The sequence below is a fragment of the Diceros bicornis genome, chromosome 28, assembly GCF_020826845.1.
Source record: "Diceros bicornis minor isolate mBicDic1 chromosome 28, mDicBic1.mat.cur, whole genome shotgun sequence".
NCBI classification, from domain to species: domain Eukaryota; kingdom Metazoa; phylum Chordata; class Mammalia; order Perissodactyla; family Rhinocerotidae; genus Diceros; species Diceros bicornis.
This window is the reverse complement of record NC_080767.1, coordinates 35456006-35469023: the sequence shown is the minus strand read 5'-3', so window position 1 is coordinate 35469023 and position 13018 is coordinate 35456006. Positions and strand designations below refer to the sequence as shown.

General features: G+C 44.5%; 1 protein-coding gene across 1 annotated transcript in view; it reads right to left on the bottom strand.

The window, feature by feature from the left end:
• The window catches only part of GARNL3 (GTPase activating Rap/RanGAP domain like 3), a 152626-nt gene that overhangs the window by 20087 nt on the left and 119521 nt on the right, over nt 1-13018 (bottom strand). Inside the window, exons 19-23 of the mRNA XM_058524085.1 lie at nt 12189-12300; nt 7559-7657; nt 7076-7192; nt 6338-6513; nt 3944-4102 (exon numbers count right to left, since the gene is read on the bottom strand). Coding sequence (XP_058380068.1) covers nt 3944-4102; nt 6338-6513; nt 7076-7192; nt 7559-7657; nt 12189-12300 — 663 coding nt within the window. The remainder of the gene's footprint in view (nt 1-3943; nt 4103-6337; nt 6514-7075; nt 7193-7558; nt 7658-12188; nt 12301-13018) is intronic.

Genomic DNA, 13018 nt, shown 5'->3' with positions numbered 1-13018 from the left:
GCCAGAGGGCCGGGATTCAGGGACAGACCACAGCTGGGACTTGACTACTTCCTCCTTGGGCACTCCATAGCGTTTTGTTCAGACTTTTATTAACACTTAGTAGGGTGAGACCCATTTCAGGCTTCGATGCATACGTTGGTCTCCTCCCTGGGCGGGGAGCCTGACAGGAGTCAGTCTCAGCAGCGCTGTTTCTTGCCCGGGTGAGGACATGAGAATCAACTAGAGAGCTTTTAAAAAATGCATATTCTGGGGCCAGCCCCGTGGCTCAGCGGTTAAGTGCATGCGCTCCGCTACTGGCAGCCCGGGTTCGGATCCAGGCGTGCACCAGTGCACCGCTTGTCCAGCCATGCTGAGGCAGCGTCCCACATACAGCAACTAGAGGGATGTACAACTATGACATACAACTATCTACTGGGGCTTTAGGGAGAAAAGGGGAAAAAAAGGGAGGATGACTGGCAATGGATGTTAGCTCAGGGCCAGTCTTCCTCACCAAAAAAAAAAAAAATGTGTATTCTGGGTTCTTGCTCCTAGAGATCCTGATATAGTAGGTCTAGGGTAGGACACAGGCATTGGCTTTTTAATTTTTAGTTATTAAAAATAAGTAGTTCATTTTATCGGCATTTTAAAATGCTAAAAGTAACATAGGGTGGTTGTAAAAACTCAAAACCCAGACTTGTGACAAGTGAAGTCTGCACCCCGCCTTCTGCAGCCTCAGCTGAAAGAAGTGGCCACTGTTAAGTCAGTGGCCAGCCTTGCCATGTGATTCCAAGGTGAGCTCTCAACTGAGACCCACTGGTTCTGGACAGACGGTCAAGATGGGGACTTGGGCCCAGTGAACAAGCCAGAGACCCAGACCCCGTTACGAGGTCTGCGGTTCCTTCCGGAGGAGACTTTTGTTTTGGGAACGAGCCAGAGCTGGCTGCTAGAGCTGGGGCAGTAGGTCACAGTAGGCCTGTCGGTAAAACGAACTTGATGGTGACTTTCAGAATGCTGCTTTGGTGCTCCTTAAACATTTCCTGTCTTGAAGTAGGACTGTCTTAGACCCTGAGTTGAGGTTGAAGCCTGAAATGGGCATCGAGTGGTCTAGGCTGGGAAGAGAAGAGGAATGGGGGCAGGGAACCAGGCCAGCCCAATCACTGGTGCCAGGCACAGAGCAGGCAGGCAGTGAGTGTAACTTGTATGACAGTGAAGTGCCCAATGACGTGAGAACTTGAGGTGGGTCGACCTCTCTCTCTCCTGCCTCCACTGCACTCAGGGCCTGTAGTAAAAAGCTGTGGTAAAAATCTTGGTAAAAAGCTGTGCCGTTCCCACAGGGCCCGTTTCTGACTATTAGAAAACACATTGTTCATTACCTTTTTCATTTCTCTGGGGCTTATCTTCCCAATTAGACAGTAAATTCCTTGCAAAGACAAGTCACTGTGTCTAAACCTCTCTGCCTGCTCAGCAAACACTCACCAGCTGCTAATTTACCAGCAGAGGAAATACACACACCGATCCACTCAAATCCAGGGAAGGGCTTTAAAATTGTTTTTTAAAACATTTTCTCTTAGGGAAAAGCTTTGTATCTTTGTTTTAAAAAGCATATTGAAGAAAAGACAGAAAATTTTAGAATTGTTCCTCGTAGCTTTCAGAAAAACAAATGAAACACAGAAGTCATCAAAGAAAACTGTTTTTGACCCAATTTTTCCTGGGACTTCACGAATCAAGAGAAAAAAAGTCCACAAACACTCTAATGAATTATCAGGGTATTAAATACAAGTAAATAATAATAATCACCAGAAAAAGCAGGATAAGTCTTAGGAAACTAGTTGCCAGGGAAAGGATTGATTGAATAAACACCAGCTAGGCCATGATTTTTCGGCCTCTTTTGGTTGGTCACACAGAGAGTTTTGAAAAGCAAGCAGGGGGCAAGGACTTTTATTTGTTTATTTTTTTTGTGAGGAAGATCAGCCCTGAGCTAACATCCACGCTAATCCTCCTCTTTTTGCTGAGGAAGACCGGCTCTGAGCTAACATCTATGGGCAAGGACTTTTAAAGCCCAAATTGGGCCCTTCCTCCTAAGAAGTCAGCAGGCTGGAAGAGATTACAGGTTTCCAGCTGCTGGGATGGAGGTACGGTCCTCCTGGCTTTAAATTAGGAAGTTTCTGGATAGATCTCTTCTACTAGGTCCATATTGGCATCACCTGGGGGAGACTTAAAACATATTGATTCCCAAGTACCCTACACCCAGAAATTCTGACTTAACTGATCTGGAGTGAGGTCAGAGCACTGATCTTTTTAAAACTTTCCAGGCAATGATAGCCAGGGTGAAGAGCAGTGTATGCCAGTGGTTCCCAAACTTGTCTGAGCATTAGAATCACCTGGGGATCATTTAAAATTTCCAAAGCCCAGGCCACACCAGGGACCAGTGAAATCTCTGGGGGTGCGGCATGGGCATCGGTAGCTTTTGAAGATCCTCAGATGACTCCAATTGCAGACAAGTTTTGGCATCAGCAATATATACATAAGAGAAATGACAAACCGATCTGTGATTGATAGCAGCTGAAGACAAGAAGGCCTCCTAATCTAGATTTTTCTTTTTCTGATTTTTCTATTTTTTTTTTTTTTGGGGGGTGAAGAATATTAGCCCTGAGATAACATCTGTTGCCAATCTTCCTCTTTTGTTGAGGAAGATTGGCCCTGGACTAATACTCATGCCCATCTTCCACTACTTTATATGTGGGACGCCCTGCCACAGCATGGCTTGATAAGTGGTGCATAGGCCCGCGCCCGGGATCCGAACCTTCGAACCCTGGGTTGCTGGGGCAGAGCATGTGAACTTAACCACTATGCCACTGGGCCAGCCCCGTGATTTTTCTGTTTCTTAAAATCTTGTTCTCATTAGGTGTTAAGTCTTCTTAATACAGTAATTAGCAATTTAAATGAATATTTATGTAGGGCATGTCCTAATACAAGTTGTATTTTTTATTTCTTATAAGGCATAATTAGAAAGAATTCTGCAGTCTCTTTGAGCTAACTGAACAGGACTGGGGAAGCCTGTGGGTTTAGAAGCTCTCGTCAGGAACCATGTTTTCCCCGGGGACATCGTCCCCATTTGTGGTGTCCTTGGTACCTGAGCGGGAGAGCTGGCACTGCACTAAGCAAACTTCAAGTGGCTCAGGTGTCATCAGGCCTTGCCCTGCTTCACAGCAATACAGGGGCTGAAGAGCTCTGTGAGCCGCTCCGCCAGCGTGGAGCAGCTCCAGTGACAGACAGGTCACCAGGTCTCCGGGTGGTGAGTGCTCACCGCCCTCCAGAGGTGCTAATGATCAGATCCCACACAGTCATCTTGAGAGCTTTGGTGCAGTTTCGAGTGGGCCCTAGTTTTGTCCAAACCCAGGACATCCCTGCTCTCAGGGATGCTGCACCCCCAGCTCAGGCCAGGGGGTGCAGACCCCCAGTGCTGATTGTTCTTTCTCTCTCTCCTAATGGTGCTCCGTCCCTTCTTCCTTTCCTAATGGGCCTTGAAGGGGATGAAGACAGGACTCCACCTTCCCCGGCCAGCCAGGCCCCAAGCTTTGAGTCTGTAGGGCCCCCGAGAGCAAGCTTATTCCTCAAAGGTCTTTCCTGTATGAATTACTGAACAAATGTTCTCATTTATTTAATTATTTGCATTTAGCTTTTCGACTCTTTATTTCTCTTTTATTGGAAAGGATGGAATGGCAGCAGGAGATCTGGAAAAGCTGAACAGGGCAATGGGGCAGTTTTATTATGTTAGACTGAACCATTTTGACCTACAAAAATGGCAAGTTCATGTGGCGCAGTCTAAATAGTATATCACATAATATTGATATGACAAACAGTAACATCATTTTAAAGAAATCCTAATCATGGCATCACAAAGTTAGAAGACACAACTCCTAGTCTTCTTTGCTTCCCACTTGCCCCTTATCTGTCAGCTCACCCTGTTGGCCTCCACATGGTGCAGCCTGAAGGCCTCCCCCGTGCTCTCGTTCACCACATCGAACTGGTGTCGATAAGCCACACAGATGAGATTGTCACTCTCTTCCGTTGGCCCATCTACTAAGGTCATCACTGCGGGAGAGTCGGACAGACAGATCTCCTGTGTGGTTGATGAGGATGTAGGAGAAAGGGGTTAGGACACAGCGCAGCCATCTTCATATCAAGCCCCCACTGCCCACCCCCCACCCAGAAGAGGGCCCTCCCCAGGCTCCTGCAGAGCCCTGTGCCTGCAGGGATGGCAGGGACAGGGAAAATGGGGCAGGGATCGCATCAGACTTCTCCCTCCCACACCGTCCTCAACACTCAGACCTCTGTCCACTGCAAAGGGGAGAGGCCAGAAACAGTTTTACAAAACTGATTCAACAGTGTGGTCCATGTTAGTCCTCAGATTGGTCGTGTCCTGTGATATAACAAAAATAATCATTGCTAACCTTGTTGGGCATTTAACACAGTGTCAGGCACTGTTCTCATTGAATCCTCATAACAACCTTATGAAGGAGGTAAGGCTATTAGTCTATTTCACAGATGAGGAAACTGAGGTTCAAAAGTCATGTGACTTGCCTACGGTCACATTGTTTATAAATGGTAGAGCCTGGATTTGAACTCAGGAAATCTGATTTTAGAACTCACACTCCAGGGGCCGGCCTCGTGGCTTAGCAGTTAAGTGCGAGTGCTCCGCTGCTGGCGGCCCGGGTTCGGATCCCAGGCACGCACCGACACACCGCTTATCTGGCCATGCCGAGGCCGCGTCCCACATACAGCAACTAGAAGGCTGTGCAACTATGACATACAACTATCTACTGGGGCTTTGGGGGGGAAAATTAAAAAAAAAAAAAGAACTCACACTCCACATAAATGTACATGCTCTACGTAAATACTCATTAAAATTGCTAATTACTGTATTAAGACAACTAATACCTAATTAGAGCAAGATTTTAACTTGTTTTAACTTAGCTGTTATGCTGTTCTGTCCCCTGGAATTGAATATTAGCAGAAGTTGATATACATGATTCAGGAGGCTTTAACTCTAGGCAAAAATAATTTCTCAGCTCACCTATAGGCATACTCTGCCTTAGTAGCCAATGTTTGACATATTCATGCCTTAATGTACCATAGTTTTTAAAAAGATGGAAATGGTAAGATCAGGGAAGGAACCTGACCCTCGAGGAGGCTTCTCTCACTAGCATCCACCCTCAACTGATCAGCAAATCCTACTGACTAAAGCAAGTGGAGAGCTGTGCCCACTGCTTCTCCCCACCTCTCCAGCTACCAAAGCCACCATCGTCTCTTGCTGGGATCCTGCATTAGCCTTTTAGAAGGACTCCTTTTTTTTTTTTGTGAGGAAGATCGGCCCTGAGCTAACATCTGCCAATCCTCCTCTTTTTTGCTGAGGAAGACTGGCCCTGGGCTAACACCCTTGCCCATCTTCCTCTACTTTATATGGGACGTCGCCACAGCATGGCCTGACAAGTGGTGCATTGGTGTGCACCTGGGATGTGAACTGGCGAACCCCGGGCCACCACATCGGAGCGTGCACACTTAACCGCTTGCGCCACCAGGCCGGCCCCTAGAAGGACTCCTTATTTCCACTCTTGGCCCCTATGCTCTCCTCTATCCAGTAGCCAGAACAATCTTTCTAAAACATGCCACTTCTCTGCTTCAAACCTTCCAAGGGCTTCCCCTCTCACTCAGAGTCAAAGCCAAAGCCCTTGCAGTGGCCTTCAGGGCTGGAAAGAATCTGGTCCCCATCCTCTCTGACCTCCCTGCCTATTCCCTTGGCTCCAGCCACCCCAGTCTCTTGACTGTGCCTTGAATGGGGCCTTGGGCCCTTGATGGCTGCTCCTTCTGCCTGGAATACACTTTCCCCAGGTTCCTCATCACTGTCTCCCATATTGCATTTGGATCTCTGCTCAAAGGTAACCTCTTCAGAGAGGGCTTCCCGGACATCCTTCCTAAAATAGACCCCACCTCCCCGCTCCACTGTCCTCTGTTCTGTGACCCTGCATTATTGTTATCTCAGGCGTCATAGATTTATTTGCTCATTTCTGTGCTCCTGCAACTAGAAAGCAGAGTGACTCTGTTTTGTGCACTGCTGTATCCTCAGTGCCTAGAACAGCACCTATAGGTTTTCATTGGCGTGGATGAGCTGGACGGAGTAGGGAAAATCCCATTTGCCTTAGTCCTCCAGGAAAAACTAGGGCACCAGGTGACGGCTTCCCTAGTTGGTTACTGAACTGTGGGACAACCCCAGTGGATGACACACTCTGGGTAGAAGAAGAGAGTCTGCCTCATGACACCTTGGCCAGGAGTGAAGGGATTTGAAGAGAAAACCTACCCTGATGTACTGGAATTCTTCAACGGGTGACTCTGACAGGGGAGATAACAGTGGGATGCTGGTTACCCCGCTTGGCTTGTTGTGTTTCCTCGTGATCAGAAGCAGTTTATTCCGAATGGCAACAACAATCCTCAGCTCTCTGCTATGGTGAGTGTTAATGGCATACAAGTGGCAGCCTAGGAAGAGACATAAGTGATGCTGAACACACGACAAGAGATTGGAAGCCCCCAGGCCTTGACAATTCAGCAATACCTAAGAGCCCTGGAAATTAAGAATAACCCAGTGAAATGACTAAGAATGTTCCTGCCACCAGACAAAATGGAGACTTGAAAGAAAAACTGCATTGACTTACAGGAAAATTAAGGAAGTCATATATCCTCCTTTCTAGAGTTTGTGGACTTAGCTTCATACCCACTCCATGATACGAATTAAAGTGAGGGCTGATCAGAGCTCCAGGAACCAAAGGCTAAAATTCTCTTTTCACAGGTTTGCTAACAGAGCTTAACTCACCTTCAAAACTTGTTACACAGGCCTAGGATTTCCTCTAGTCCTCAACACATATTTCTATCACTCAGGTTCTCTTAGGGAACCAGTGATGCTATCTTTGTGATGTTTCCAACTAAAAACCAAACCAAGAAAATTAAATTCCCACTCCTTTTTATTTTCAGTAAAATTTGGGCAGCTGAAAAAAAAGATTAACTGAACAGAAACCACCAAAATACGAAGAAATCAAGCCACCTTTTGTCTTCTCGAGCTTGTTTTCTCTGCACTCACACTTGCTCTTCACAGCCTGTTTGCCCTCGATGCCCTTCTGCACAGCGCTCAGCCTGAAGACAAAGAGGCGGGCATCTTTTCCTGGGGAGATAAAGCAGAGGGAGGAGGAGATGAAGGGAAAAGTAAAATGACCTGGAAGAGCTGAAAGGGCAGACTGTGTGGGAAAACTTCTGCCAGAGGAATTAGGATTTGGAATGTTCTAGAATCCGAGAGAAACCCCACACTGCCTTTACCTAACAGTGCATTTAAGGATGCCTCCCCCTTCTCCCCCTCACCATCCCCTCCTCAGAGAACAAATGGGCCACCCAGGGACCTGAGCACTGGGCACCAGGAGAAGAAACAGCTGGCACGACCTATGCAGTCAGACCCCCGTGACCCTCAGTGTTGGCCGCAGGAGGCTGCGCGCTTTCCTTCCTCCCAGAGAACGCCACCAGAGGGGAATACCACCTTTGTCTGCTCTGAGAATCAGAAGGTCCAGAGTCTCGAGCACGTGCATCTGCTTCACTGGCAGAGTTTTGTCAAACACCGGCACTGACGGAAGGTCATCTGGAAAAGGAAGCCTGGTTACAACACTGCAACCCAGCACACACTTTCTAGAACCTACAGAATGTGCCTGTGGGTAGTTTTGGACCCCAGTTCTCTCTAGGCAAGGAAGGAGGCCAGCTTCTAGAGCTTTCATAAGGGCTCTACAGTAAGTTCAAGCACTATTCTCCTCTCAGCTCAGGGAGAAGGACTGCTATTTCCTTCCCAAAGGCATTTGGAACTCTCTATGAGGAGCATAGCGGCAGGACCCGTAACTTATATTCTTCTCCTCAACGTTCATCAAAGAAAAAGCAGCATCTCTCAATCCTAATTTTTACTGTGGTTGTACAAAAGGACTGAACATCAAGTTAAAAAAATTTTTTTTAATTTAAAATGAAAAAAAAATGCTTAGCCATTTCTCTTAAGTATTTTCTGATTTTTATGCAATATTTGAAATTGCATATCTTAGGCTATTTTATATATTTCTCAAGAAAGCAAAATTAAAATTTCCTTTTGCATTTAAAATACATACAAACACACCCTATTCCAACACGCCCTATGTCTGTATCAATAGTAGTTTCCTATAGTTTTTCAGTATTTCTCCGTATAGGAATACGAAATATCCTTTTTAAACAAAAATAAGAGAGAAATATCAATTAAATGGCCCAAATAACAGGAAAAAACTAATTTTAGTGGAAACATTCAGGAAGACGTCAGGTAAATGGATGATTAAAGACATTGCAATTACACGTAGCATTTGTTTTTAAGCCTGCTTACTGGGATCTTAAATTGCTAGCAATTACTTTGCTTCTGGGAGTCTCTAGGACAAAGAAAGCTAAAAGTATTATTAAGGCTGTTCCCTAAGCAAAAGATTCACTCTGGTCTTGACGTAAAATCAAGGCAAGGCGAAGACGTCAAGGGAAGGTGTAGACATTCTAGGCAGGAGAAGTGGCTAGCTTGTTCTTCATCTGCACTTTATCCGACAGTTAGGTCAAGTGCTCTGCTCTGGGTTTGAGTGTTTGACTATAATTTACATGCAGGGAGCCCTGAAGATCTTGCCTCTTCCAGAAATCTGTGGTTGGGAGTCCATCCATCCCTGGGTGGTGCTCAGGAGGGAGCAGAGCTTCTGCCATCAGGATTAGTCACTGCCTCACAGGGGAGGGCCTCCCGTCCTGCAGGCGGGCGAGGGCTCCCGACTCGCTGGGGCACAGAGCCCTGCTAAGCTTTTATTAGGCGGAGGCTTTGTCTCTAGTTCCTGAATGATGGGGGCAAATGTAAATCCTATGATAGTCCATCAAACCGCTTTCCTTCCCCCTCCACCCCAGGCCTTCCCAAAAGGAACTGATTCTCGGGCTTTTTGTGCTTCTGCTGGGGGCAGACTCGATTTTCAAAACATGGGATGATCACTCCAGTACCAGTATCATTATGATATATGACTAAATAACTGATTATTTCATTTTGTGAATGGCAGCTAACATACAGAGAGGGTCTCCTACATGCCAGGCCCTAATGCCAAGTGTTTCACACGTCACTTAATTGAAATGTCCCAGTGACCCCATTAGGTAGGAATTTCTAATACTCCCATTTAACAGATGAGGAACCTGAGGCTCAGACGTACTAATAACTTGTCCAAAGGTCATATCTTGAGCATGTGGAACCCAAGTCTGTGCAGGGACAAAGCCCATGCTCCTAGCCAGTGTCGTAGCCTAAAATCAGCACCATATCCCCATGGATTGATGGTGCAACCACGGAAGCAACATTTCTGTAAGGAATTAATAAATGACAGAAGCTCTTCCATTTACATTTAAAATGGACGGATACTGTATAGCTGCCCAACTATGTAGAGAGTAAATTAGCAGTTATTCTCCATCAAATCTTTCTCAGGTGGCTGGACAGGTTTATATGTAGCACAAAAAGAAGGGGAAACAAGGATATGAGAAAGTGACATGTGGATTTAATGATCGTTTCATAACAATGTTTTCCTTCCTAATCTCTTTATGAAGAAATAATCTTTTAGAGCCAGCTTTTCTATTAGTGCAAAACCAAAACAAATGGTGATAGCATACTTATTCAGTATTTAGTTTCCCTTCAAAGTAGGTTTTGCTACCGTTAGAGTACAAAGGATCTTGATTTTTAATAACGACCTTGAAAGGAGAAGACTCTCAAGGGGGTAAGTCTAATGAAATTAAGTCGAGGCTAACGGAATAGAGTGGAACTCAGCCTGAAACGAACTGGAGAGATTCGCTCACGGAAACCATTGTAATACGATTAAGCGTAGACAAGAAAAAGGGAGACAAAGAAATAACAAGAGAATTATGGCTTAAAAGCACAACAAGGAATACAAGAAAGTCTTAAGGCTTATTTTCCTTTTTAGCAAAAACAAACAGGGCAGCTCACTGTATAAACAGGACAGGATAATAATAATCTGAGTAGTACATCCAAGGTGGTGGTGGGTGTATATGGCTACCACCTGTGTAAGATGACTTCCCTTAAATTTGGAAGAAAAGAATTCCGTGGCAAATCACAATAAACCTTATTATCTGATACCTCCATTGAATTCTGGATCCATAAAGACGAAAATTTCAGAAAAGGACTTGGAAATCTTGGTATAGGTTTTACATTTAAAAAAAACAAAAGCAACTCAGAATTGTTTTCTGTTTTTAGGCAAGCCTTACAAATAGTCACTATGAAGCATACTTTCTTTTCCCCAAAAAGGCAAACAGGTAGAATTTAATATTCTTTTAATCACAATTTTTTTTCATAATAATTTGTCTAGGACTATATTTTTGGAAATCTGTGTTATGGTAAAGACAAAAATATTGATAGAGTTTAATTTAATTTCAATAAAATGTAGTTGGTTTAGTGGAAAGACTCTGGATTAGGAATCACCTCTGGGTTCTAATTCCACAGGTGCCACTAACCAGCTATGTGATCTTGGGCAAGTCACATCGTTTCTCCAGGCCTCAGTTTCTTCATCTATAAGACTAAGAGTCTAGACTAAACCTCTAAGTTCTGTTTTCTCTTTTTTAAATAAATTCTTTTATTTGGTTGCACTTTTGGCAAAATCTAAGGATTTTGTTACCTTTTAGCAAGTTCAAAAGGATATAGTGAAGATAATAGCGGCTGTTTAGTAAGTTACTACTGTGCACTTAACACAGGTAACTTTCTTAAATCGCGACAACCCGCTCCTTGTGGTTATGACCAGCATCCCCACTTTGTTTATTTCATCAGTTTCCCTCATTATAAACGACTTTTCAGCCACTTAAAAAATTACCCTCACTTAAAGAAACCCCAGGATCAGTCAGGTTAAGTTTTCTTCAAGATCACAAAGATTTTCTAATTGTTTTGTAGTTTCTAAAATTAAATATTTAAATTCTGAATTTATTAATTTTAAATTATGTGCCTCTTACTAAATTAGTTATATATATAGTTATGTTATGTACACAACTAAAACATATATCAAAAATAACAGATAAGGTCAGAAATAAATCCATTGTAGAGCCTTGTCCCTCTCTCTCGTTTTCCTACAGAAGGCACTCAGCACAGGGCCCAGCACTCAGCTGTTGACTTAGTAAACAGCTGAGTCAGGGGCTGAGGAGGGAGTAAAGGTCATGGCTGAGGGTGGGAAGAAGCTGCACTTTTAGGCCATTACGTCACTCTCCCAGCGGTGGTTTTCAGGATTCTCATAAAACATCACTATGATAACCAGAGACTGGGCAGCCTGCTTCTGTGCAGTGGAGGATGTGCCCTTGGAAGATGCTGTCTCTATGCCTATGGCTCCCTTTGAAGCCCCAGGAGATGACTTGGTACCAGTGTTTAGCCCCTTTAAAATTCATTAGGAGTCTGGAAAATTCCAAAAGGGCCTCCTGCTGGAAGGGACCACACAAGTCCTTGAGTCTAAATTAAATCCCCGTCTGAAGTTGAACTCCCTCTACAGCATCCTCGCCAAGGGCATGTCCGATTGGTGGCTGATCTGGGGTAACAGGGAACTGACTACACCCCAGGCAGGCTGATCTACCTGGCTGTCAAAAGGTTTGATTTTCTATTGAGTTGAAATCTGTCTTTCCTTCAAAATCTTTTTGTTTCTATATCCATCAAAAATGGGTTATCTGATTCTTATTGTTTGTTTTGAACACAAAGTACTTTTCGAATTAAAAACCTTTAAAAAAAAAGGCACTTCAACAGAGAGCATGCCCCTGAGATAGTAGCTCTAAATAACAACAAGTCCTTGTGGATTTAAGGTAAAATGTTGGAATCATGATAAACATTGGCTGAAAAGAAGATTCCTTTTGCAGGTCTGCTATCCACAGACTAATCAGAGATTTGGGGACGAGATGAACCTATCATGCACGACTCACCCTCCGGCTTGCTTGTTCAGAATATATTCCCTCTGCTTGTCCTGAAAACAAGGGGCTGATTTTGTAAGGAAATGAACTTTGCTAACCTCATTGCTGATGACACATTTATCTACAGGGAGTTGACTGGCAGTCACCCATCTTAGAAGTACTACAAGTTACACAAATAAAGACATTTGAAGGAGCAGCTACTCACTAACCATCCACTAGCAAGACACCAGCATCGGTGGAAACCAGCAAGGCCTGGCCCCAGGGATCTGCACACACCGCTTCATGAGGGAAATTACCGCAGAAACACTGAGGCTCCCAAGGCTGCGAGGCAACACAAGCATCAAAAATAAGTGCATGAGAAAGAATACACCGCGGCCCATCAAATGGAAATGTACAGTACACCGCCTGAAACAGCAACACAGATACCCTCCAAACCCTGGTGGCTAAATGGGCTCTAGATTCAGCAACCTTTCTGAGGAAGAAAAGTCTCCTTTCAAATACGCACGTAATAGGAAAGAGTGAAGTCACATGTTTGGCACCATGATCTGTCTCTATTTTGTAACAATGCTCCTGAGGGGCAATCAAAGCATTGGTAATGTTTTCTAAGCAAACATTTTTCTTTAACACCTAGAAATTGGACCAATGAGTGCCTATTTTTTGGAGAATTCACACTGGTTCATCACAAAAGGAAGTTCCACATAATGCAATAAAAAAAGGTCAGATTCCTGTGTTGCTGATTCAGCAAAGTTGTTAAACCATCCACAATGCAAGAAGTTGTTATTATCTTGACATGAAAATGCTTATTGATTCACTCAAGGCTACAGAATCTTAAAGAAAAAATAACATCTGTTTGTAGGAACACGGCAAGAGTTGCTGACAAAACCTACTCGTGTTTCCCAACGGCATATTCATACCACGTGAACGTTAATTTTCATTTCAGGCATGAAGAGGTAGTCCTCCCTCACGACTGCCTCGGAGCCGCGTGTGGATGCCGGGAGTCAGCAGGGCTTGTTTAGTGGGTTCTTGGTCACACCAGAAT